This window comes from Macaca nemestrina, chromosome 6 (assembly GCF_043159975.1).
Source record: "Macaca nemestrina isolate mMacNem1 chromosome 6, mMacNem.hap1, whole genome shotgun sequence".
Taxonomy (NCBI): domain Eukaryota; kingdom Metazoa; phylum Chordata; class Mammalia; order Primates; family Cercopithecidae; genus Macaca; species Macaca nemestrina.
This window is the reverse complement of record NC_092130.1, coordinates 39,871,863-39,897,380: the sequence shown is the minus strand read 5'-3', so window position 1 is coordinate 39,897,380 and position 25,518 is coordinate 39,871,863. Positions and strand designations below refer to the sequence as shown.

Below are 25,518 nucleotides of genomic sequence, written 5' to 3'. Positions count from 1 at the left end.
TCCTAGCCCATCCCCACACTCTTGAATTTCACAACACCCAAATTTGAGCCACTAACTCAGAGTTCTCCCCATGGCTTCAGTATATCTAGCTTCCTACTGTGCTCCATCTGGACACATATTATTCATTCTCTCACATAAGATATGCTGCTCTTCTTGTTTTCCCTATCATATTAGTTGGTGCTACTAGCCACCAAGACTCTCAAGCCAAAAGACTGAAAATTATCCTAGTTTACACTTTCTCTCACCCCACTCTTAATCACTCACTTTATTCTTCCTCTGTGTATCTGAATCTCATCCACTTCTCTCCATCCTCACAGCCACCACCCATTTCCCCACCTGGTTTCACTAGGCTAGACTCTCCACCCTCAAATCTCACCATCCTCCACGCTATTCTCACATTCCCCGTCAGACACTTTCTCACCTTGTATAAAAGGTGAGTTATCATAAATGATTCTCTGCAATCTGTTCCCAAGCTTTACCCTCCAGCACTGCTAAGACACTTCATTTTGGCATGCACCATTTTGTAAGACACCCAAAATCCTTTTCGGGACAATAAAATATGCAAACCCTTGCTACCTGAAGTGTGTTTCTGAGGCCCTGAAGCATTTGCATTACTGTATTAAAAATTCACAATTGCAGCCAGGCCTGGTGGCTCATACCTGTAACTCTAGCACTTTGGGAGGCCAAAGCAGGCAGATCACTGGAGATCAGGAGTTCGAGAGCAGCTTGGCTAGCATAGTGAAACCTGGTCTCTACTAAAAATACAAAAAATTAGCCAGGTGTGGTGGTGGGTGCCTGTAATTCCAGCTACTCGGGAGGCTGAGGCAGGAGAATTGCTTGAAGCCAGGAGGCAGAGGTTGCAGTGAGCCGAGATCATGCCACTGCACTCTAGCTTGGGTGACAGAGCAAGACTCCATCTTAAAAAGAAAAATATCAGCCAGGTGTGGTGGCTCACACCTGTAATCCTAGCACTTTGGGAGGCCGAGGCAGGTGGATCACCTGAGGTCGGGAGTTCAAGACCAGCCTGACCAACATGGAGAAACCCTGTCTCTACTAAAAATACAAAATTAGCTGGGTGTGGTGGTACATACCTATAATCCCAGCTACTCTGGAGGCTGAGGCAGGAGAATCGCTTAAACCTGGGAAGCGGAGGTTGTGGTAAGCCAAGATCATGCCATTACACTCCAGCCTGAGCGACAATAGTGAAACTCCATCTCAAAAAAAAAAAAAAAATCCACAATTGGCTGGGCTCAGTGGCTCATGCCTGTAATCTCAACACTTTGGGAGGCCAAGGTGGGAGGATCACTTGAGCCCACGAGTTTGAGACCAGCCTGGGCAACATAGTGCGACCCCGCCTTTACAAAAAATTTAAAAATTAGCCAGGTACAGTGGCATGCACCTGTGGTCCCAGATATTCAGGACACTGAAGTGGGGGGGTCACCTGAGCCCAGGAGGTTGAGACTGCAGTGAGCCATGATTGTACCACTACACTCCAGCTTGGGTGACAGTGAGACCCTGTTTCAAAAAAAAAAAATCCAAAATCTCACCCCAAACCAATACTGTGTCAGAATTCTCATTTTAACAGTATCTCGGCCGGGCGTGGTGGCTCAAGCCTGTAATCCCAGCACTTTGGGAGGCCGAGACGGGCGGATCACGAGGTCGGGAGATCGAGACCATCCTGGCTAACACGGTGAAACCCCGTCTCTACTAAAAAATACAAAAAACTAGCCGGGCGAGGTGGTGGGCATTACTCGGGAAGCTGAGGCAGGAGAATGGTGTAAACCCGGAAGGCGGAGCTTGCAGTGAGCTGAGATCTGGCCACTGCACTCCAGCCTGGGCAACAGAGCGAGACTCCGTCTCAAAAAAAAAACCAAAAAAAACAAAACAAAACAGTATCTCCAGATGATTTATATGCACATTAAAGTTTGAGAAGCTGGCCAGGTGTGGTGGCTCACACTTATAATACCAGCACTTTGGGAGGCCAAGGCAGGTAGGTTACTTGAGCTCAGGAGTTTGAGACCAGCCTGGGCAACATGGTGAAACCTTGTCTCTACAAAAAATACCAAAATTAGCCCACTGTGGTGGCAGGTGCCTGTGGTCCCAGCTACTCAGGAGGCTGAGGTGGGATGATGCCCTGAGCCCAGGAGGCAGAGTTTGCAGTGAGCTGAGATTACACCACTGCATTCCAGCCTGGGCAGCAGAGCAAAACCCTATCTCAGAAAATAAATAGTTTGAGAAGCAATATTTTTTTAAATGAGTGAAGAAATCAGACCTAAGGAGAAATCTGATGAAACCAGAGCTGAGGGAATATTGATAAATGGGTACAGTCAGGTGGTCTATACTTAATTTTTGGTGAGGGGAAGGGACAGTGGAGGCAGTACTGATTTTGAGGAAGCCAAACAGAGGACAGCTGGATGAATTCAAAATTTCCAGTGTATATACATCTTCACCAATCCCACCAACTCGCTCCAGCCTGTCTTATCACTATATCTACATAAAAAAAACTTACCTCCAAGGTCAAACTCTTTGACCTTTCTTTCCTGCTAACTAAAGACCAAGCCCTCCTCACTAGCCCCCTGCCCTTCCTTAGTTAACTGGTAGAGAGATCAAAGGGCAGGCCTCCTGACTGGTGATGCCTCAGCTGTAGCCCCCAAACTTGACTCATCCTTTTATTAGTCCAGGTACCACTTCTTCAGAAAGATGACCAGCCCTTCCTGACCTTCCCTTTCCTGCTGTGCTCCAGGCCATCAAGGCATGTTTCACCCCGTACTGTTTTTGTTTTGAGACAGGGTCTCGCTCTGTCACCCAGGCTGGAGTGCAGTGACGCGATCTCCGCTCACTGCAACCTCCACCCCCTGGGTTCAACCCATCCTTCTACCTCAGCTTCCTGAGTAGCTGGGTCCACAGGCATATGCTGCCACACCCAGCTAACGTTTGTATTTTTAGTAGAGACTAGGTTTCACCATGTTGCCCAGGCTGGTCTCAGACTCCTGGGCTCAAGCAATCCACCCGCCTTAGCCTCCCAAAGTGCTGGGATTACAGGCATGAGCACCCGGCCTTGTACTGTTACTGTTTATGGGAGGCAGTACACTGCTGGGTTTAAGGGCACAGTCCTGGAATCAGATGCAGTCAGATTTGAATCCCAGCTTCCCTTCCTGCAAGATGTGTGACTTTGGCTAATCATAGTGCTTTACTATCCAAAAGCTGGCGAGGAATGGGTGAACTAGTACAGGATAAAAATGCTTGCCCTACTTCGCCTGCCCCCAGCTCCCAGCTATGAACAGTAAATAGCTGAGCTGCTGCAGCACTCAGAGGCAGGTTGGCCAGCTCTGGGCCAGCAGGAACTGGAAGCCGGTGCGGGGCCTGGGACTTTGGACGCATTTCCAGCTTTCTCTGAACCGGGCAGGTTTCCTATCGGATAGGGCGGGACTGTCAGGTTGAGTGACCCCGGGTGGCCCGCCCTGGGCATGATGTTGTTCTAGTGTTACCAGCAGCTGCACGTGGTCGGTTGAGTCTGCCTCAGACTCAGAGCTGCGCCCCTCGACCTCAATGCCAGGCGGTTACTTTGCTGCCCCTCCCGCTCGCTATGTCAACGTCCACTAGCTGGCCGATTCCCTGGGGCCGGGACCAGCTGCCCGACTGCTACAGCACCACGCCGGGGGGCACGCTATACGCCACTACCCCGGGAGGTCAGCGGGCCGGGCAGGGGTCCACAGGCTGTGGGCATATTAGCGTGTGCTTGTTGTTGCGGGTCGGGGGTAGGGAAGGGACAGGCCTAGGACTTGTCTGCAGGCCCCTCTACAGGTAGCTTTGGGGGAGAATGTTTGGAGCGGAAGCTCAGTTCCCAAAAACTTCTAAGTGATGCAACGAGGCCATGAGCCTAACTTCCGTGTGTTTGGGCTGTAATCCTTCATTGTGGCCTGGGTTCTTGGCGCCTTACACGTGCTCCTTACCCCTCACGACTTTGCTTCCTAGGAATAGGGGCCAGGGCCCCCTACTGAGCGTGACCTCAGCCGGAAACACTGGGTCTTGAGAAGTGCAATGGCTAGAACAGTTGGGGCCGTTGCTCCGTTTATGTGTTGCTGGCTGGCGTCTGTTTGGTTGGGCGAGCAGCCTGGGATCACGAGCTGCTGGGCTCCCGACCCAGGGATTCCTGCCACGCGGAAGTGGAGGGGAGGAACAGGGCAGGGCCCTTTGAGGACATTATGTGGCCAAGTTCCTCTGAGCTAGTATGAACCTTATAGGACCTGGGAGGGGTCAGGATTAGAACAGTACTGTTTCTCCTCCCGGCAGGAGATAGCCCAGGTGACAGCACTGGGTGGAACCCTTCACAACTATTTCATTTCTTGAATCACCTGAGGCTGTTAGTCTAGGTCTCACCTTCACTGGTGAGACCAAAGCAAGGTTTCAGAGTGGTAGAGGAGCAGCATGAAGTACCTGAACTCCAAGTTTGGTGTTCCTCTTACAGCCAAGATCTGAAGCTCCCCCAAACATAAAGCCCCTGCCTATACCAGCTGGGATGCCCCACTTGCTTTATACCCACATCTTGGTTAGGTCTGGAAGATTTTAAGCACTATGAAAGCTTATCTGCTGAGAACCTAGCTGGGCTTCAGAGCAGATGTCCTTTGATACACAGGGAAATTCAACACCACCCTCACGTCCAGGCCCCAAAAGGCCTGAGTCTGGGACTCCAGTCACCTCTGTACCCAAGCTCCTGACTCTTACCTCAGTCCCAACCCCTTGACAGGCACCAGGATCATCTACGACCGAAAGTTCCTGCTGGAGTGCAAGAACTCACCCATTGCCCGGACACCCCCCTGCTGCCTCCCTCAGATTCCCGGGGTCACAACTCTTCCAACAGCCCCACTCTCCAAGCTGGAGGAGCTGAAGGAGCAGGAGACAGAGGAAGAGATACCCGGTAAGGAAAGCAGAAATTAAGAATTGTTGTGGCCGGGCGCGGTGGCTCAAGCCTGTAATCCCAGCACTTTGGGAGGCCGAGACGGGCGGATCACGAGGTCAGGAGATCGAGACCATGCTGGTTAACACGGTGAAACCCCGTCTCTACTAAAAAATACAAAAAATTAGCCGGGTGAGGTGGCGGGCGCCTGTAGTCCCAGCTACTCGGGAGGCTGAGGCAGGAGAATGGCGTGAACCCGGGAGGCGGAGCTTGCAGTGAGCTGAGATCCGGCCACTGCACTCCAGCCTGGGTGACAGCACAAGACTCCGTCTCAAAAAAAAAAAAAAAGAATTGTCCCAGCCTTTGAGTTCAAATGCCACTGTGACACAGTGTGGGGGTTCAATTCCAAGAGGGGTTTCTGCACTGCCTGCAGATCCTCAGACCAGCAACCTGTCCTCCTGCCTTTTCTCTCTCCAGATGACGCTCAATTTGAAATGGACATCTCATCCAGTTGCAGATGACCCGGCATGTGGAGTTACAGAGGGATCCTTCATGCCACTGCTGCCACCACCTCTTCCTGGGGCATCCAAAGGCCAGCTTGGCCTCATCTAATCTGGAAGGGAGTGACTTGTTAGTTCCAGGCCTCCTTTAGTTCTGAGGCAGCTAGACCAGGGATAGGAGTGGGCAACTTGCCAAGCCCTTAACTCTACTTCCTCTTCGGTCTGTGGTACTCCTCCTAACCCTAAACCCTCTATGCTCAGGGGCTGGAACTGGGGAATGGAGTAAGTCACCTTCTGGCTGCTTAGTAAACATTCAAAGAAATGCCTTGGCTCCAGTGTCCTCAATGCTTATTTTCTCATCTCAGCCACACAGCTGAGGGCCCCGGCAGGCCTGGTTAAGCTCAGAGGCCTCAGATCCATTCCCAGTTCCCACTAGGCCCACTTCCAGCAGCAATTAGAACCTGAGGCATACTACAGTGGCAGGTTACATGAGCCTCCAAACCATAAACAGCAATAGCTTGGCCGCTGCCAAGGGCTGTTCTTGTCTTTCCAGGAAGCAGCCTTCCTGGAACCAGGACCCTGCCCAGCAACCCCTCCCCTATCCATTCCAAAGCAGGACTCTTGGAAAACAGGGGCTGTCCCAGCCTATAGCCATCCCCAGTCTCCCCCCATGCCTTTTCTGCTTACCACCTCTAAGTACCAGTTCCTCTATTCCAACACCAAAAACCTTGTACCCTCCCTTCTCACAGCATGATAATCCACCAAGTACCTCTCTCAAAGGGTTATAAGAGACCTTAGAGTTCACACTGAAACCCAAAATGAGGCAGCAGCTTGTTTGGCATGTCAGTTAAAATCCTAAATCTCAGTAATCTGGTCTTTTTCTCCTTTGATTTATACAGCAAAAACCCCACTCAGTGTGGTTCTAATCTCTGTAACACCTGTATCTCAAGGGTGATACAGTGCAAATAGGACTGTCTTTCTTTTTGTTGAGGGAAAAGTCTCCCCGTTCTATTTGAGTCTGTTCTCATGCTGAAATGAAACCATCCAAACACAGAGCTGCTCCACCCAGCACAGGATGTGCTTTCAGTCTAATTTGGGAAAAAGAGGTAGGCAGTAGTCTGAATGTACCCAGCAGATCCCTTCCTGATGAATGGAGAAGGCAGAACAGACGTTTGCAGATGCACAGGGGGCACGGCAGTCGAGGACACCAGAGGGGACTAGCTTGGCACAGGAAGGGTTCATCTCTCCTACCCAAGGCCCACCACAGAGATGTTTTTATTGAAATGCATGTTACGAGTAACACATGAACTCCCTCTGGCCCAGGTGGGACCTCTTCCCTTATAGGTGGGTCAGGCCCAGTGGGACAGTCTTGGTGGTGGTAAGAAGGGAGCCAAGTGAGAGAAGGCCTCCAAGGCATAGGAGATGGTGTCCGGTGAGTCTGCGGAACCGAGGATTATGGAGCCTGCTGGAAGCCTGGTATGGTGTGGTTCTCAGCTGTGGCTGCAGATTTCTCTTCATTGGCTGCCTCCTCTGAAAACAGACTCCTCTTTTCTGCAATTAATCTTTTAACTCCTACCATCCACTGACTGACCTCAGTCACATAGTCAACCATGAGTGAGCGGTGGATGTCATCTGCTGCGTCCCACCGATGGCTTGAAAGCTCTGAAGAGAGATGGGGATTGAGCAAGCAGCCTGTGGTACAAGAGCTTCCATGCCTCCCCTCCCAGTCAATCAAAATCTCAGCACTTGCTCCAGCACAGCCAACCACAGCAGGACAAGGGATTTAGGCTATATCAAAGAACCCACCCATACCTTGCACCAGTACAGCCATTCTCTTCTTTACAGGTATTGACAACTTTCCTCCAGCCCACTGTTCCTGCAGCAGTGCCAGGCGTCGGCTGATGTCATCACATACCTGCTTCTAAGAGATAGAAGCCCCCCTCCAATTCAGTGCTGCCAGCCCAATGAGGGGAAGAGAGAGGAGGGCAGCACCACATAGGAAGCACCTGCTTTCTCTAGCCCACACTTTAGAGTTCTGGTTCTTTACCCAAAGATTAGAGGCCCCACTGAGAACCTGATGAAGCCTGCCTTCCCCTGCTGTCGTCTTCTGACACTGCCTGATGTTTCATTGAAAAGTAGAGGCCATTAAATGGAACTCTCTCATCTTCCCACCACCAGTCCTCCTAACCCACCTCCTCCTATGACTAGAATTTTAAAATTTCAGGGGCTTCTCAGACTCTCAGAAGCTCATCCTGTAGCATTACTTCACAAAAAGAAAACTAAGAGCCAAAGAGGTGAAATTACCCATGCTACTTTCCCTTTAAGACATTCTTCAGATCTCTTTTTCTAAGAACTAAGAAAACACTATAGCTAGAAGAGGTTTCTTTCTTCCTAACTGGGCACAATATAAATTTCCTGAGAATAAAATCAGCCGGGTCTACTCTGAATGGCATGGAGGTACAGAAAATCAGGTTGTTCACTAATAGGAACTGAATTCAACTCTTGTTCCCACAGCATCTTCTACTGATTGGTCTTCAAAAGTCTGTTAATGCTCCTGAAATCCTGTGTTCATTTCTCTGGGAAGGCCTTAGCAGATTCTGAAGGAGTCCATAACTCTAAAAGGACTAAGAGCCATTGTCCATTGGGTCAGAGGGTCTATCTCTGGGAGCCATTCCTGCATTTGGCTGTGGATGGAAGCCCTCTCTAACCTCTGATGTGCCAGGGCTTACCCTTGTGTGGCCACGGCAGTCTTCCAATGCCTGTTCCAAAGGTCTCAGCACATCCTCCATCAGAGCCTCAGACTCGACTGGGAAACTTGTGGGCTCCATACCAGAGGCAGGACCACTCCCCACAGGTGGGGACCTGGGAGCCTTACTTGAAGGAGGTGGAGGCCCCATTGGGGGAGGCCCAGGAGAAGTCTCTGATGCGGGAACTGAAAAGGTATAGCAGGATCAAGCAACATGGCTTAAATGGGTAAGAAGTTTAACTCTAAATTCACCCCTTCTAAGAAGGGCTACTCTCTGAGACAACTTATTCATTCAAAAATATGCATTTATGAAGTCCCCACTCTATGCAAGGCAATATGCTAGGCACTAAAGATTAGAAAAGTAAACTAGGTGGCCGGGTGTGGTGGACAGGCCTGTAATCCCAGCACTTTGGGAGGCTGAGGTGGGCAGATCACCTGAGGTCGGGAGTTCAAGACCAGCCTGGCCAACAAGGCGAAACCCCGAGTCTACTAAAAATACAAAAATTAGCCGGGCATGGTGGCGCATGCCTGTAATCCCAGCTACTCAGGAGGCTGAGGCAGGAGAATCGCTTGAACCCAGGAGGCAGAGGTTGTGGTAAGCCAAGATGGTGCCACTGCACTCCAGCCTGGGCAATAAGAGCGAAACTGTCTCAAAAAAAAAAAAGAAAAGAGAAGAAAGGTAAACCAGGCCTGGGCACAGTGGCTCACGCCTGTAATACTAACACTTTGAGAGGCCCAGGTAGGAGGACCACCTGAGCTCAGGAGTTCAAAACCAGCCTGGGCAATATAGTGACACCTCATCTCTACAAAAAAAATTTTTTAATTAGTCGAGTGTGGTGGCACACACCTATAGTCCTGGCTACTCAAGAGGAAGTAAACCAGACAGATTAAGTTCCTGACCTCAGAAAGCTTAATTCTAGAGGGATGGAAAAAAACACAAAATTACTAAATTATGTTACATGCTATCAAGAAATAAAATGGTTTATGCAATAAAGAGAAATGGGAGAACCTATCTAGACTAAGTGTTCAGGAAGGCCTTCTGAGGTACATTTAAGTTTATCTGAGCTCACTCGCTATGTAACTTTCAGCAAGTTACTTTCAACCAGAGCTTAGGTTCCTCTTCTATAAAATGGGGATGTATATAATGCCACTTATTTCACAAGGTTGCAATGAAGATTAGGAATATAGGTACAGGCTGAGTGTGGTGACACATGCCTCCAATCCCAGCACACTGGGAGGCTGAGACAGGAAGATCACTTGAGCCCAGGAGTTTGAGAGCAGCCTAAGCAGCATAGTAAGACCCTCTTTGAAAAAAAAAAAAAAAAAGGCCCGGCGCGGTGGCTCAAGCCTGTAATCCCAGCACTTTGGGAGGCCGAGACGGGTGGATCACGAGGTCAGGAGATCGAGACCATCCTGGCTAACACAGTGAAACCCTGTCTCTACTAAAAAAATACAAAAAACTAGCCGGGCGAGGTGGTGGGCGCCTGTAGTCCCAGCTACTCGGGAGGCTGAGGCAGGAGAATGACGTAGACCCAGGAGGCGGAGCTTGCAGTGAGCTGAGATCCGGCCACTGCACTCCAGCCTGGGCGACAGAGCGAGACTCCGTCTCAACAACAACAACAAAAAATACAGTTGCTAGTGTGTAGCAAAAAGTACAAACTGAGCTGTTTTTATTAAATTGAGAACTAATGGATGAGACAGATGCAGCTATGAAGAGTTGAAAGAACAAGTACTAGGTAGAGGTGAGAGCAGTGCCCAAGAAGCAGGAAAACTTTTGACTTGTTCAAGAGACAAAAATGAGGCCTGTAGGGCTAAAAACTATTATCACTGAAGAAAGTAGTATGAGCTATCATTAGAGAGGTAAGCAGAGGGTCCAGACCCTGTGGGGTTTTGGAAGAGTTTGGTCTTGAGTCAATGGTACTGGGAAGCCACTGCAGGTTTATAAAAGCAAGGGGTGATGTGATCAGACTTATTCTTAAACATGTATGCTCTGTGAAAAACTGATGAAAACAGGTCAACAATGGTGGCAGGAACACCAGTTGAGAGGTTGAATAGTTCAGGAAAGAGATAATGCTGGCATGGACTAGGGTAAAAGAGTAGATGAGGGGAATGGAGTAGTCTGAGATTTACTTAAGAGGAAGTAGCAACAGGAGTGGATTGGGAGTGAGGAAGAGAGAAGTCAAGGTGACTCTTAGTTTCTGACTTTAGTAATGGGAACCACTAACAGAAAGACTGGAAAAGTCAAAAGTTTACTTTTAGGTACCAACATCCACAACGATGATTGATTCATTTAATAATTTGGCGTTACAGTTGACCTCTTCACCTCCAGTGATCATTTTTTCCCACCCTACATCAGCCTCTCATCCCCCTGCCTTGTTCACAACACTGTCACCTCCAAAATCTGATCACCCCCTTACCCCTTCCAGCTCAGCTACTTTGATTTCCATGTACATTAACGTGGTCACCCCCGTATAAATATTTTTACCTCCTTTATCTCCTCCCATTGTCCCACTTTCCTGGTTAAACCCAACTTGCTTGCACTTGGGAGGGAAAATAGAGCCATGCTGACACTTTAAATTCATGGCCACAGATTTTAAAAGGTACCAAACACTGCCCGGACATTTTGGCTCATTTTTTCCACTCTTCAGAACTTCTCTTTCTTTCCCTGCTATCTTCTTCTGACACTGCCTGATGTTTCATCGAAAAGTAGAAGTCATTAAATGGGAACTGTCTCATCTTCCCACCACTAGTCCTCCTAACCCACCTGCATCTGTGGCCACTTTTCTTCCTCTTGTAATAGATGAAAACGTTCCTGCTCCTATCAAAAGCCATCTTTCCAGCTGTACTCTGCATCCTAGCCTCTCTTGTCTTCTCTAGACTTCCCTACTGTAAGTATCTTCTCTTGCATCATCAGTTCTCCCTCTCTACTGAATCATCCCATTAGCGTACAAACATGCTCTAGTATATTACTATCAAAACACTCCCTTCACGTTCCATTTTCAGATACTGTCTCATTTCTTATCTCCACAGAATTTGAGTGAACTGTTTATAGTCACTCTCCCTACTTTTCACATTCTCTCCTCAGCCCATTCCAGCTGAGTTTCTGTTCTCACTAATGCAGGCTGCTTTTGTTATGATCACTAGTGACTGCTATGCTTGTCAAATCTAGTGGTTCCTTTTTTTCTTTCTTTCTTTTTTTTTTTTTTTTTGAGATGGAGTCCCAGGCTGGAGTGCAATGGTGCGATCTCAGCTCACTGCAGCCTCCACCTCCCAGGTTCAAATGATTCTCCTGCCTCAGCCTCCTGAGTAGCTGGGATTACAGGTACCCGCCACTATACCTGGCTACTTTTTGTATTTTTAGTAGAGAGGGGGTTTTACCATGTTGGCCAGGCTGGTCTTGAACTCCTGACCTCGTGATCCACCTGCCTCAGCCTCCAAAGTGCTGGGATTACAGGTGTGAGCCACTGCACCTGGCCCCTTGTCTCTATCTTGATGTCTCAGTAGCATTCATCACTATTGATTCATGTCTTTACACTCTCCTATTTTTTTATTTTGGTTTTGGTTTTGTCACAGAATCTCGCTCTGTCGCCCAGGCTGGAGTGCAGTGGCATGATGTCGGCTGACCGCAACCTCCACCTCCCAGGTTCAAGCGTTTCTCCTGCCTTACCCTCCCAAGTAGCTGGTATTACAGGCCCCGCTAATTTTTATATTTTTAGTAGAGACAGGGTTTTGCCATGTTGGCCAGGCTGGTCTTGAACTTCTTATCTCAGGTGATCTGCCCGCCCGCCTTGGCCTCCCAAAGTGCTGGGATTACAGGCGTGACTCACTGCGCCTGGCCTCTTCTATTTTCTTCTTTGGCCACTTCCCAATCTCCTTTGATGATTCCTTCTCAACCTTGAAATGCTAGAGTGCCCTACGGCTCTGTCCCTGGCCTCATTCAAGTGCATAACATCAAATACCATCCTTGTAATGGTGACTTATTTCTCTAATTCTGGCTTAGACTTTTCCCGAAAAATAACAGCCTAAATTTCACATGGGCCCCCCAAAAAAACTCCCCCTCCCCAAAACCACTATCCCCCAGTCTTCCTATATCAAGCAAAAAATTTTAGTTATATGGATTCCTCCTAATCTACTCATTCCTACTGAACTTCTCCATCTCATATCCATCTAACTCCTAGTACCCTTATGCAAATCATTAAATCTTGCCTATATTACCATAATAGCTGTAATTTGTCTTTCCACTCCCCTAAAATCTTGTTTTCACACAGCAGACCATGATCTTTTCAAAATGTCAATCAGTCCCTGGTTCTCAAGCTAGGAAGATAGTGCCCACAGGGCAAATGTCTGGAAACACTTTTGGCTATCACAACTGGGTGGATGCTACTGGCATCTATTGGATAGAAGTCAGAGTTGCTGATAAACACACAGGAAAGTCCCTCACAAAGAATTATCTGGCCACAACCTATCAATACTGCTGAGTTTAAGAAACCAAGCCTTGTATCATTCTTCTTCTACAGCAAAAAGGGTGTGGAGAATGGAGGGCCACTGAAAGAACCAAACCTGAGCCCCTTTATGGAGGCCACAGCACAGCCCATTTAACGGCCTGGAAAATTCTCAGGGGGAAAGTTGGCTCTCCTCTACTTTAAACTTTTCAATGGCTTCCAACTTTATGTAGACTAAAATACAAACTCCTTATCCTGGTTTACAAAGTCCACTATCCTGGTTTACAAAGTGGCTGTAGCCAGTCACTCTGTATTTCATCAGTCTCTGAATTGGCCAAACTTATTCCTTTTGCAGCTGTTTCTTTTGCTTGGAATGCTTTTTGTGTGGCTTAAATATCAGCCCCTCAGACACCTCGTTACCCAGTCATATTACATCACCGCTTATTTTTCTGTAGCACCCTCACCACTATTTAATCTTTCAGCCCATCTCCAGTGCTGCAACATGGACTCCCTGAAAGCAGAGATCTTTTTTCTCACTGCTGTCTAGTTGGCCCTTAAACAGTGCCTGACTTATAGTAAGTGCTCAGTAAATAATAGTGATTAAATGAATGAAAAACTGTGAAGTCTGATGATTATCATATACCTAAGTGAGGACAGAATGGACAAATGAATATGCCACTATGAGGTTCTGGGAAGAGGTATAGGTTAACAAAGATAAATAACTTGAGGATTAAAACTATATTAAAAGCCACGGGTCTGGATGAGATCACCTAGGATGAAAAAATAGAGTCTTTTTAAATCAATACACCATTTATTAACCTGAGCAGCAGAGAAGGGGCTCGGAAAAGCACCTGCCCTGAGACCTTTACTGGAGCCCCATAACCTCTCTCCATAAGGAGCCCTCGGGGAAGAGAAAAAAGCCTTCCAGACAGGCTTATCTCTTACACCCCCCTCCCCATTCCCCGTCGGTCTCCGAGCACAGGGGCCCCACGCACCTCTGGGGGATCCATCCTGGGGTGCGGCGACCCTCTTGGTGAGCAGCGAGCGCCTGTGTCCGCTGGCCTGGGTCTGCAGCCCGTATGAGAACTGCGGCGGGTCGTTCCAGCCGCGCTCCTTGTTGCCTGCGGAGGCGAGGGATGTGTGAAGCGAGCCCGGAACTCCACTGATAGTTCATATTGGGGCTGGGGGAGACAGAGGGTCCAGACTCCGCGCCGCAACCGCCCCCAGCCTAGGCCGGGGCGAGGACCTAGTGCCCTAGCCAGTCGGCCGCGCTCACCCGGCTTCACGTACAGCTCAGCCATCTCCACTTCCGCTTGGCCAGCGGGGCAGCGCGTCATTTCCGGGACGGCCGCTCACAGTTGAGCCGCGTCCCAGGCCAGGCGGGTTGCCGGGAACCCTGGAGGATGGATGCTCGTTCACAGCCGTCGGGAGCTGCTGTGGGGACCCTGCGGCAACTCCCTAAGACTCGAAGGCTCCATCTAATGAACCATCAGGGCCCGGTCACAAGGCACCAAAGGAGGTTGTTGTCCAGGAGCCAGCGCTCTAGGAGCCCTCATCCTCTCAGGAGCAAGTTCGAACAACCAGAAGCTCCTGCCCCACATACGCCCCGCTGCGATCTAGCCAGGTTGACTTCTACAGCCTCCTCTTGCATTGCCCTGCACAATCTCCACATTCACCTCAGGTAGCCTCACTAACTAGTACTCATCTTCCTTCAGTTCTCAGCTCAGATGTCAGTTCTTCAGGAGGCCTTCTGGAATGTCTCAGGCCAGGTTAAGTGTCTTACTTGAGCTCCCACAACCCTACAACCCTCTAAGATTTCCTAATTATATTACATCACATCTTCTGTCTTATTTGACTCTTGTTCATTTCCCTGACAGTCTCAGAAGGTGGGACCTTGCCTATTTTATTACATCCCCAGTGCCCAGCTTAGTGCGTGGCACAGGGAACTCCTTAGAAAATATGTTTGTTGAATGAATGAAGTCAGATCTCCATCACACCCATGCTGTCATGTGACTACAGAGAGCCACCAACATCAAGCACAGACACAAAGACGCTCATCTCACACAGGCTGTTAGCCCCCAGCCCTGTCCCAGGCCCAATATACTCACATCCAGTGAGGTCACTGAGGGATTTTTATTTGCACTGATTTTGCTATAAAGTGTTACTGAGGTAGAGCCAACTGTCCAGGGTTGGACAGGGGCAAGGAACACAAGGACCCAAGGAAAGGGAAGTCAGGGTCCTACATTGTGGTGCAGTGCCTTCCAATCATCCATATAAACAATAAATTGGGCAATAAACAGACAGTGGACAAGGATCAGAGGGACAGGCAGAGAAGGCTTCAAGGGGTGACAGGCTATAGGCCTTGAGGAATAAAAGGGTACAGAGTTAGGCATGAACCCAGAGCCTCCTTCCCCAGCCTTCCCAGATAAGTTTAGGGCATGTGGAGCAGAGAGGGTTTCAGCCGGAAGGCATCAAGAAAAGAGAAGACACCCCGCTTTCGAGGGGTTGCCCCTGCACCGCCAACCCCTCCTTTGAGCAGGGGGAGGGGCAGGGGACCTCCTGGGGAATCCATGGAGCTGGTCCGCTTGAGCCGCAGGCGGGCACGGGCCTGGGCACCCCAGGCCTTGCCTCGAGCTGCAGAGGCCACAAGACACTTCTGGTACTGAACCTAGGGAGAAGGGGAATGTGAGGATCCAGCTACTTTCTGCCCCTAGACTCCCTGAAAGCTTCTGCTGGACAGGGAACTGGCCAAAGCTTCTGTCTGATAACAAGGTTGGTAGTCGGCCACATGTGGAGTTTCTAGAGCATTCCCAGGTAGCTCAATAACAAAATCATAAAACTGTATCAGACACTTAAGGAGGGCGAGCTGGACACTGCTAAGTGCTTTGTATAATTCAGTTATTTATGAGGGGTTATTATCCCTGTTTTGCAAATGAGGAAATTGAGATTCAGAGAGTATATGACTTGCCCAAGGTCACAGAGCCAGAGAAAGGCAGAAATGGCATTCAAACCTAGTTCTCTGATTGCAGAGCCTGAACTCTTCATTACATGTACCACTATGTTGGCTCTTTTCCATCTCTCACTGGTGGGGACTAGTCCCTGCAAAGCAGATTCCCTAGTTGAGGGTAAGGGTGTACAACTCAAACTCCAGCCCCAATGCAACTGCTCCCAGTCATCTCATCTGAATGGCTCAAAGGCATCCTAATTGGCCTTCCTACCTCCTATCATGTCCTCCAAATCTTTACCCATACTATGGCTTAAGTGATCATCCTAATACATAACCCTGACTTCACTGTGGGGCTTCAGTGATTCCTAGTGCCTCCAGATAAACTCATCACCCTGACCTATGAGGTCCCCCATAACCTGGCTTCTGTCATTCTCTCTGATCTCATCTCTTACTACATCCCCCTTGCATGCCAGATACACTAGATTCTTTCAGATACTCTCATCCACTAATATCTCTCACCTTCACAGCTAAGGTTCCCTGTGCTTGGTACACCTGCCCACTCCCCTTCACCTGGCTAACTTCCCTCTTGGACTGTCAGTTTTCTATCACCTCTTACAGGTAGCCTTCCTGACCCCTAAAGGGGCCACCTCTTCCATTAACCAGCGGTGTACAACTTATTTCTGGTCTATCTTGGCACTATCCTAAGTGTTTTGCGAAGGCAAGGGCTGTGCCCTCTATAACACTAAATTCTCAGGGTCAACTATGGTGCCTGGGACCCTGTAGGCACTCATATTTGTTGAATGAATGAGCAAACTGAACTAACAAAGTGTAAGCAACCCACAGTCAAATGCCCACAGATGCCAGGAAATAAACCTAAATGGGACAAACAGGAACAATGCCAACTCTTTAGGGCACAGCTTCTGCACAACTCTGGCTGCATGTTGACATTTACACGTGTGAACTGAGTGCCAGAGCTCTTGATATTTTAAGAAAAACAAGAATAGCGATTATTATGTGAAATGTCCTGGCCTTTAAGTATTGGCAACTAATTAAAACTTACTAAAAACAACATGAGGGCCAAAACATTAATGATGCAGAATCAGCCCAGGTTTGTGATCTCTAAAGAGGCTGCCAACCCTGAGCCCCAGTAAACAGCGGAGAGCAGCTGCAGGGCAATCCCACCCACCCATTCCCACCCATGACTCACCATACAGGCAGCCTGCACAGCTTCGGAGAGTCCCCCTGCATGGGGCTGGCACCAGAAGGCTGCGCACTGGAAGCTCTGACGGCCCAGGTCAGCGATGAGGCCAAAGGTGTGTGGGTCGCGGCCAACACCAATAAATGTCACAAGGCGCACAGGGCACTGCCACAATGGCTCCTCCTCTGTACTGGCCTCTGCCTGCCCACACCAGGCCTAGTCACTAGGGGGCCAAGCACTGGCCAGACCCACTGAACTTTTCCGGCAGCAAGCAGTGACCCCTCAGCATCCCTGCTCACCCCTCCAAAGCCCCCAACTTCACCCTCTTCTGATACCTGAATGGGGTGTGCAGTCATGAGAGAGTCAGACACACTGAGCATGGTTGGGACCCAGGCATTCCGGTCCCCCCTGGTGGTGAGGGTACCAATGGCCTCGTTCAGCACATCCATGCCTGGGGGAACATGCCCAGCGTGTCTCCCAGTTGTAAAAGAAAGAGTCTGCAGGGAGTGTCTAGCCCCCTCTCACTGACTTGGGATTCAGAGATAGGGAATAGGATAGTTGGGGCAAGGCTTAGAATTCTGAGTTGGGAAGGCTGGTAGATCCCAGGCGCCATAACAAGGCCATGGGAGGACTCTGAGAAATGGTAGTGGGCCCCACCTCACTCACCTTCCCCTTGCCTCACACAGCCCACCATATGCAGCCCCCTCAGTCCTCACCCATGGCTTTGGTGACTGGCAGTGTCCCCATGTACAGTGCTTCATACTTCTGAGCAGCTTGGCTTACTGCATCCAGCAGCTCCACTGAAATATACACACCAAGTCGGCCTGGCAGCTCTCTCAATTACCATTTTCCCCACCCTTCTGAATGGCCAGGACTCAGGTCAGAGCTGGTGCTGATAGAAGAAAAGGCTCATAGATGCTCCTCCAACTCGTGGCTTGGGATCCCTGAGACCAGACCCTCAGAAATTTATCCACAGAAGTACTAAATAACCAGAAATTGCCCACCCACAAAGCGGCACCAAAGCAGCCCAATGCAGCAATGCGGCACTCCCCTTCCCATACCTTGCCGTGGCAGGTCTTCAGGGGAGATGGGGTCTGGAGAGCAGCAAGAGGCATCAACACTGACCCCTACTCGCTCTGACAAGATCTAAAACACAATGAAGCCAGCATGAGCCACAGGGAGAGAGGGGAATTAGGGTAAAAGGGCCAATACCACCCCAACTACCTTGGAAGCTTCAGACCCAACCCCTTACCCACATTCCCTGCCCCACCCCTGACCCTTACCTGGGCACAAAGCCCATGTAGGGCACTGGCAATGACCTTGGCAGGGACATCACAGCGAAACACATGGCACTTGAGCATACAGCTATCTTTGTCACTTGCCACAAAAGCGAAGTCCCTAGCAGGGGCAGAGATGGGGCTGGGGTAGAGGCTGGTTAGAGGCAGGAGCCTGCAGGAGGCTGGAAAGTCAGGCTAGGGATATGGCAGGGATGGAGTAGGAAGGTCAGGAATGGGGCTCAGGATACCTGGTTTTCACTCACCTGTCACTGTTCCGGAAGCATGTGGGAGCACAGAAGGGAATCAGCCCAGCCTCTTGGACTCTCCCCCATTTGTCCCTGCTGAGCTGGGCCCACCCTCCCCAACCAGGGCTGGACCAGGCAGGGGAAGCAGTCCTGGGTCCACATCAGAGGATCTGTGTCCAGGGTTCAAGTACTGGTGATCAGCATCAGTGGGGATCACAGCTTGCAGCAGGGAGGGAGACGAGCTCTCGCTTGGGGGATGTAGGCATCCTCACCGGCCCTTGGAGCTCCCCACGCCCCACACACGGATGTGCACCAGAGGCTGGCAGTGGATCAGACTGTGGTCCAGGGGATTCACTAGGCTCATGGCATCCTTCTTCAGGATCATCAGCATGTTCTGGCCCTGCCAAGGACAGAGGTCAGCTCAGAGCTCAGATAAAGGTCACTGCCATGAGAAATAGGCAATTCAGGGATAGCTACCTCTGCTGGGCCCTGGGCCCAACCCATTGAGGGGCTGAGCCAACTCACCTCACCCCAGGCACCATCTAGAGGCTGGCTCCGGCTGCGGGTCTGGGCCAGCTGCTGGATGCAGTTATTGACTGCAATACTGCTCTTCCCCGGTGCCAGGTCCTCTTCAGGTACCTCTACCCAGCCCAGAGAGCGTACTGCAAAGCACTGACAAGTTGGGGAAAGGGACAGGAATGAATAAGGATGGAGCAGGGTGGCAGGTGCCACAATACAAACTCCTTATCTTCACCCTTGATCACCTCTGCTCAGTCCAATCCCACCCTTGTCTTTCCCTTGGGACCTCCCAATGCCCTCAGGTCCAAGTCACTACCTTAGCCCCTGGCTCCATGTTCTGGATGTAGGATTCCTCACCACACCAGGACAGAGAGTTACTGAAACAGAGCAGAGGTGTTAAGAGGACCACATTTCCTACAGTAGGGACACTGGTGAGGCCTAGACTAATTGATAAGCACAGGATGAGGAACAAGACCCAGAATATAGCACCAGAAATATAAAAACAGAGCAGGGTAGAGCCCAGGACATATTAACATAACATAAAGTGTGACTTAGAATTTGAGGGAAAATTCAGGACACAACCCAGACACAGGACATAGAATAAAAGTCACAAGGCTGGGTGCAGTGGCTCACGCCTGTAACCCCAGCACTTTGGGAGGCTGAGATGGGTGGATCACGAGGTCAGGATATCGAGACCATCCTGGCCAACATGGTGAAACCCCATCTCTACTAAAAATACAAAAATTAGCCGGGCATGGTGGCATGTGCCTGTAGTTTCAGCTACTCAGGAGGCTAAGGGAGGAGAATCACTTGAACCTGGGAAGCGGAGTTTGCAGTGAGCCAAGATCGCACCACTGCACTCCAACCTGGGCGACAGAGTGAGACTCCATCTCAAAAAATAAAAAATAAAAGTCACAAAATGGAGCAGGGTTCAATATGTGGACCAGAACCCCAAAGTGGGACAAGAGATCCTAGAACAGAGGACCTAATGGCCAGGGTCTAGAACATGGTAAGTTAGGACCAAGAATATGAAAAACATGTAGCTACAAACAAGAGTTTAGAACAAGGGATAAAACTCAAAATACTGACAGTTAAGAACTTGGGACAGAGCCAAGAACACAACAGAACCCAAAACATGTGACAGAATCCAAAACCTGGGGTGGAAAGCAGACCATGGGTCCAGCTGCGTTTTTGAACACCATGGAACCCCAAGCCTTTCATTTTGCCTGGGCCACTCGTTACCTCCAGTCCAGTGAGCTCTCCAGGCTGGAGAAGGATCTCCCTTTGAGGGGCCGCAGTCCCCAAATCCCCTCCGTTCCCTGTAGAGTGGGGGTTAGTCAGTGTAACAGCAGACCTGGGTCCACACACGGGCTCAGACCTCCTCCTCACACTCCACCTACCGTGCCTGGGTCCTCCGCATCTCCTATTTCCCAGGCTGGGCGCTGCCACTGGGTGCTACCGCTGGGTACATGCCAATAGTAAGTACCTGCAGCATCGTGGATCTTCCTCCAGCCAGGAGGCAAGCCAGGCTCCCCCTCCAGACTCTGGTCCCCCCACAAGTCATCTACAGGAACACCGGATTAGAGAGGAGGGAGCATATTATTTGTGAGTTCAGAATAACATGCTGTCATAATCCTCTCTCCATCCCCAAAATGGGTCAGTTCTTAGGCTGAAGATCCAAGCTCCTCAATCTTGAAGACATCACATGTAAAGATCGGGTTCATTCGCCCCCTGGTCCCTACACAGAGAGGTATCCCCCACCCTGTCTTTGAGCCCCAGACTAGTCTTTCGGATTCCCTCGTCCCCCCTAAGCTCCTGGTCTTCCCACCGGGCCCCTCCGTGCACACCATCGCAGTTGACCAGAATGATGGCCAGCATGTAATCCTTGCCCAGCATAACCCCGGCCGCTCCCCGCCAGCTTCTGCCGGCCCGCACTCTCAGTCCAGCGCGACCTCCGGAGCTACTGAGCCTGCAAGCCCAGCCTCTCTGCGCCGCAGGCTGCCGGGCCAGCTGGCGCCGCACAAATACGGGGCGGGACACGGGGCGGGACACTGGCCGGTCCCGGAGGAGGGCCTGAGCCTCACAGCCCGCCCAGGTGTGGTGCGTGTAAACGGTCGTCTGGATCCCCGAATGGGTGCGTATTTCCGTGTGTGGGTCTGGGGGTGACCCAAGAACGCCACCGAAACCGCTGACACCACCGCACGACTATGAACTCATCAGGCGCCCGAAGACCGACACACCGGACATGCGCCGCGCGCACTCGCGCACGAGTGAGATCATCGCTCCCGGGTAGTGAGTGCGCTCACACTCAGCCTGAGACTCGACCGGAGGGGGTCACGTGGAAGTATATGGGAGAGGCGGGCTCGGCCACTAGGAAAGCGCCTCACCCGTTCCAAAAATGCTCCGGAAGTGCCTTCGCCCTCAGTAAAGATGGCCGGGGCAGTCGGCATGAGGGAGGCGGGGATGCGCCTGCGCAACAAGTTCGGCTGGGAAGATGGCGGATGACAAGGTGAGTGGCCGTGGGGGTGATCTGCAGCCGGGCGTGGTCTTCTCCTTGACCTTTTTAGTTCCTGGGAGAAGCGACTCTGGAGCGGCTCAGGAGTGAGGATGTCCCTTGTTTCTTCTGAGGCTGCTGTCAGCTGCCTCAACAGCGTGGAGTGGTATGGGGAGAGCATTCGGCGAGGTGGGAGGAGCCGTGGATCCCCCAGATGTACCCTCCTGGGAACCATCACGAACCCCACTTACTAGCACAGACTCAAAAACATTCACCCTTAAACACTCCTCACTTTACCCTATTCCCTACTTCCCGAAATTTTCTTCCCAGTGACACGATGTTTCCAATTACACGGACACTCACACCACCCTCATTCAAACACTCCCTTGCATACACTCTGAATTTCATACTTACATGAGATCAAAATCACTCAGTCCATTTACTTACGCACTTGCCGACAGTCTTTTTTGTCATTCTCACTCACATCCAGTCACTCATATTCAGTTTGGGATGGCCTTGGGAAGAAAGAGGTAAAGCCCATCCAGGAACCAAGACAATCAAATTGTCCAGGAAACTGCCTCCGTCCATTACTCACCATTGGTCTATAAGCTCAGCATTACCCACACATTTACTAAATGTCAGGCACTAGAACGTAGTAGCCAAGACAGACTGGTCACGACTTTCGAGCTCATAATGGAGTCAGTAGTGCTTTCCTGATGGACCGGTCCCTAGCTGTCCCTCCTGCCTTTCCTACATACTGCTTGCTATGTAAAATTCTTGTTGAGGTTGATGTAAGTTACTGGTTCAGATTCCATCTGTCAGTCCCTTCCTGGCCCTCATTTGAATTCTGTGCTTTTCAATGCTTTTCTTCCATTGCCACTGCCATCTCAGGAAGCTTTTATAGGAAAAGGTCTTTCTGGCTCACCCCATCCCCTCCCAATTCCCAGCTTCTGATGGAATTGAGCAAGGGGTGGGGCTGAGTCAGACTGCTGGAGTCTCGCTTGTCCTAGGATTCTCTGCCTAAGCTTAAGGACCTGGCATTTCTCAAGAACCAGCTGGAACGCCTGCAGCGGCGTGTGGAAGACGAAGTCAGCAGTGGAGTGGGCCAGGTAAGGACTGTCCCACCCCACCCCTGCCTTAGGCTTTATTGCCCAACATGCTCTTGAGAGTGTTAAATGAATGGTAGAGATTTATTCAGCAAATGATTATTGAGGGCCTGTTCTCAGGCATCCTAAGGACAATTTTTCTGAATGGCACATGAACTAATACCTTAAGTAGAGGTTAAGTAGGTGAAGAGGGAAGGAAAGAACATTCCAGGCAGATAGAACAGCATATGTAAAAGCCTTGTGATAGGAAGTAGCATTATAAACATGAGGGGTGAAAGGAGGTCCATTTGGCTACAGTAGTTGGGGAGCATGCTAGGAAATGAAGCTGGAGAAACCTGCAGGGCTAGGAGCATCTCTGACCTTGTGTGGCAGTGGAGTTCTATGGTTGGAGCTTTCTGACCCCAGGGTTCTGAGATTGTGTGATCAGAACTGCTAGGTTCTTTTTCTGGCCCCAGAACCTTGGGAAAAATCTGGAGAAAATACCACAGTTGTCCAGGGTGAGGAGGAGTTGGTGGTGGAATGCTCTAATCACAGCTTGAGTAGCCCCTGGACAGAGTCAGGGAAGAGCCTAGCTAAGTTTCGTTCTGCATTTTTCTCTGCAGGATGGCTCGCTGTTGTCTTCTCCGTTCCTCAAGGGATTCCTGGCTGGCTATGTGGTGGCCAAACTGAGGGCATCAGCAGTATTGGGCTTTGCTGTGGGCACCTGCACTGGTATCTATGCAGCTCAGGCATATGCTGTGCCCAACGTGGAGAAGACATTAAGGGACTATTTGCAGTCGCTACGCAAGGGGCCGGACTAGCTCTAGGTGCCATGGAAGAGGCAGGATGAGCAGCTCAGCCTTCAGGTGGAGACACTTTATCTGAATTCCCCAGCTGTCATCCATTTGCTATCTCCAACTTTCCTGCCACCTTCATCCTTGCCTCCCTTCCTGCAGATTGTGAACAGTAGTTCCCCAGCCTGCACCCTGGATTCCTTCTTCCCCTTCCTAACTCCATGGGACTGGCCCCAAGATTGTGACTTCAAGGACTACCAGCCCCTTATTCTTCAAGCCCTGACTGTGGGGTTGGTAGATGCCTCCGATCCTCAGTATTCTCTCTGGCAATGTTCCACAGCTCCTCCTTCCTGGTAGCTGGCTCCGTAACTTGATTTTCCCCAAACGTGTTGCAATCCCTGCTGTCCCTTAGTCACCCAGGGTCTGGTGTGGGTATGAGTGTAGAGGATGGGGGTATGCCGGGCCTGGGCCATCCCAGGCAGGCCCGCTGGACCCTGATGCTACTCCTATCCACTGCCATGTATGGTGCCCACGCCCCATTGCTGGCACTGTGCCATGTGGACGGCCGAGTGCCCTTCCGACCCTCCTCAGCCGTGCTGCTGACTGAGCTGACCAAGCTACTGTTATGCGCCTTCTCCCTTCTGGTAGGCTGGCAAGCATGGCCCCAGGGGGCCCCACCCTGGCGCCAGGCTGCTCCCTTCGCAGTATCAGCCTTGCTGTATGGCGCTAACAACAACCTAGTGATCTATCTTCAGCGTTACATGGACCCCAGCACCTACCAAGTGCTGAGCAATCTCAAGATTGGAAGCACGGCTGTGCTCTACTGCCTCTGCCTCCGGCACCGCCTCTCTGTGCGTCAGGTGTTAGCGCTGCTGCTGCTGATGGCTGCGGGGGCCTGCTGTGCAGCAGGCGGCCTTCAAGTTCCTGGGAACGCCGTTCCCAGTCCCTCTCCAGCAGCTGCTGCAAGCCCCATGCCCCTGCATATCACTCCGCTGGGCCTCCTGCTCCTCATCCTGTACTGCCTCATCTCAGGCTTGTCTTCAGTGTACACAGAGCTGCTCATGAAGCGACAGCGGTTGCCCCTGGCACTTCAGAACCTCTTCCTCTACACTTTTGGTGTGCTCCTGAATCTAGGTCTGCATGCTGGCGGCGGCCCCGGCCCAGGCCTTCTGGAAGGTTTCTCAGGATGGGCAGCACTCGTGGTGCTGAGCCAGGCACTAAATGGACTGCTCATGTCCGCTGTCATGAAGCACGGCAGCAGCATCACACGCCTCTTTGTGGTGTCCTGCTCACTGGTGGTCAACGCCGTGCTCTCAGCAGTCCTGCTACGGCTGCAGCTCACAGCCGCCTTCTTCCTGGCCACATTACTCATTGGCCTGGCCGTGCGCCTGTACTATGGTAGCCGCTAGTCCCTGACAACTTCCACCCTGATTCCGGACCCTGTAGATTGGGCGCCTCCACCAGACCCCTCTCCCAGCCTTCCTCCCCCTCCCATCAGCAGCCCTGTAACAAGTGCCTTGTGAGAAAAGCTGGAGAAGTGAGAGCAGCCAGGTTATTCTCTGGAGATCAGTGGATGAAGGGGTACCCCTAGGAGATGTGAAGAGTGAGTTTGGTTAAGGAAATGCTTACCATCCCCCACCCCAACCAAGTTCTTCCAGACTAAAGAATTAAGGTAACATCAATACCTAGGCCTGAGAAGTGACCCCATCCTTGATGGGCAACTCCCTTCCTTGTCCTGCATGAACAGAGTTGATGAAAGTGGGGTGTGGGCAACAAGTGACTTTCCTTGCCTACTTTAGTCACCCAACAGTGGCTACTGCCTACAGTAGCCACTGGAGCTGGCCGCTCCAGCCCAGCCATGGTGCATGACTCTTCCATAAGAGATACCTACTTTCATGCAAGAAGGCCCTGTTGCCACAGATTATACAACCATTACCCCAGCCACTTTGACAATTTCCCCCAGTTCCAGCAATGCCTAGAGACATGCTCCCTGCCCTTTCCACAGTGCTGCTCCCCACACCTAGCCTTTGTTCTGGAAACCCCAGAGAGGGCTGGGCTTGACTCATCTCAGGGAATGTAGCCCCTGGGCCCTGGCTTAAGCCAACACTCCTGACCTCTCTGTTCACTCTGAGGGCTGTCTTGAAGCCTGCTACCCACTCTGAGGCTCCTGGGAGGTACCATGCTTCCCACTCTGGGTCCTGCCCCTGCCTAGCAGTCTCCCAGCTCCCAACAGCCTGGGGAAGCTCTGCACAGAGTGACCTGAGACCAGGTACAGGAAACCTGTAGCTCAATCAGTGTCTCTTTAACCGCATAAGCAATAAAGTCTTAATAAAGTTTTCTAGGCTGTAGGGTGGTTCCTACAACCACAGCCACG

General features: G+C 50.8%; 5 protein-coding genes and 1 long non-coding RNA gene across 18 annotated transcripts in view; 4 read left to right on the top strand and 2 right to left on the bottom strand.

Moving 5' to 3' along the window:
• Positions 1-5,723, top strand: part of LOC105467041 (ankyrin repeat and KH domain containing 1) — a 141,938-nt gene extending 136,215 nt beyond the window's left edge. For all 11 annotated transcript variants that reach the window (XM_011716330.3, XM_011716329.2, XM_071098311.1 and 8 more), the window contains 2 exons: positions 4,748-4,918; positions 5,375-5,723. In XM_011716330.3, the coding sequence (XP_011714632.2) occupies positions 4,748-4,918; positions 5,375-5,378 (175 nt within the window). In that variant the 3' untranslated portion in view covers positions 5,379-5,723. The remainder of the gene's footprint in view (positions 1-4,747; positions 4,919-5,374) is intronic.
• Positions 5,724-6,454: 731 nt separating this feature from the next.
• Positions 6,455-14,064, bottom strand: LOC105467035 (steroid receptor RNA activator 1). The gene is made up of 5 exons (XM_011716314.3): positions 13,862-14,064; positions 13,581-13,706; positions 8,127-8,329; positions 7,210-7,318; positions 6,455-7,059 (listed from the first exon to the last, which is right to left on the bottom strand). Exons 1-5 carry the CDS (start codon positions 13,920-13,922, stop codon positions 6,851-6,853), a joined length of 708 nt encoding a protein of 235 aa, XP_011714616.1. The 5' UTR covers positions 13,923-14,064; the 3' UTR covers positions 6,455-6,850.
• Positions 14,065-14,073: 9 nt separating this feature from the next.
• On the top strand, positions 14,074-14,435 carry LOC139363754 (uncharacterized). The gene is made up of 2 exons (XR_011624633.1): positions 14,074-14,209; positions 14,301-14,435. It is a non-coding gene; the product is annotated as an uncharacterized lncRNA (long non-coding RNA).
• A 264-nt stretch (positions 14,436-14,699) lies between these two features.
• Positions 14,700-21,103, bottom strand: LOC105467036 (amyloid beta precursor protein binding family B member 3). Of its 3 annotated transcripts, XM_011716316.2 has the most exons (13): positions 20,619-21,103; positions 20,172-20,335; positions 20,014-20,090; positions 19,088-19,148; positions 18,778-18,924; positions 18,525-18,652; positions 18,271-18,276; positions 18,014-18,128; positions 17,792-17,876; positions 17,447-17,530; positions 17,066-17,181; positions 16,740-16,931; positions 14,700-15,253 (listed from the first exon to the last, which is right to left on the bottom strand). In XM_011716316.2, exons 1-13 carry the CDS (start codon positions 20,665-20,667, stop codon positions 15,017-15,019), a joined length of 1,461 nt encoding a protein of 486 aa, XP_011714618.1. In that variant the 5' UTR covers positions 20,668-21,103; the 3' UTR covers positions 14,700-15,016. The 3 variants fall into 3 exon arrangements, with proteins under 3 accessions (XP_011714618.1, XP_011714619.1, XP_070954413.1); XM_011716317.2 differs by lacking the exon at positions 18,271-18,276; XM_071098312.1 differs by lacking the exon at positions 16,740-16,931 and having other exon boundaries at positions 20,619-20,811.
• Positions 21,104-21,123: 20 nt separating this feature from the next.
• LOC105467037 (SLC35A4 upstream open reading frame protein) lies at positions 21,124-23,478 on the top strand. The gene is made up of 3 exons (XM_011716319.2): positions 21,124-21,280; positions 22,276-22,374; positions 22,974-23,478. Exons 1-3 carry the CDS (start codon positions 21,266-21,268, stop codon positions 23,169-23,171), a joined length of 312 nt encoding a protein of 103 aa, XP_011714621.2. The 5' UTR covers positions 21,124-21,265; the 3' UTR covers positions 23,172-23,478.
• Positions 23,479-23,578: 100 nt separating this feature from the next.
• Positions 23,579-25,516, top strand: LOC139355261 (solute carrier family 35 member A4). Its single transcript, XM_071098313.1, has one exon. It carries the CDS (start codon positions 23,579-23,581, stop codon positions 24,551-24,553), a length of 975 nt encoding a protein of 324 aa, XP_070954414.1. The 3' UTR covers positions 24,554-25,516.
• Positions 25,517-25,518: the final 2 nt, after the last annotated feature.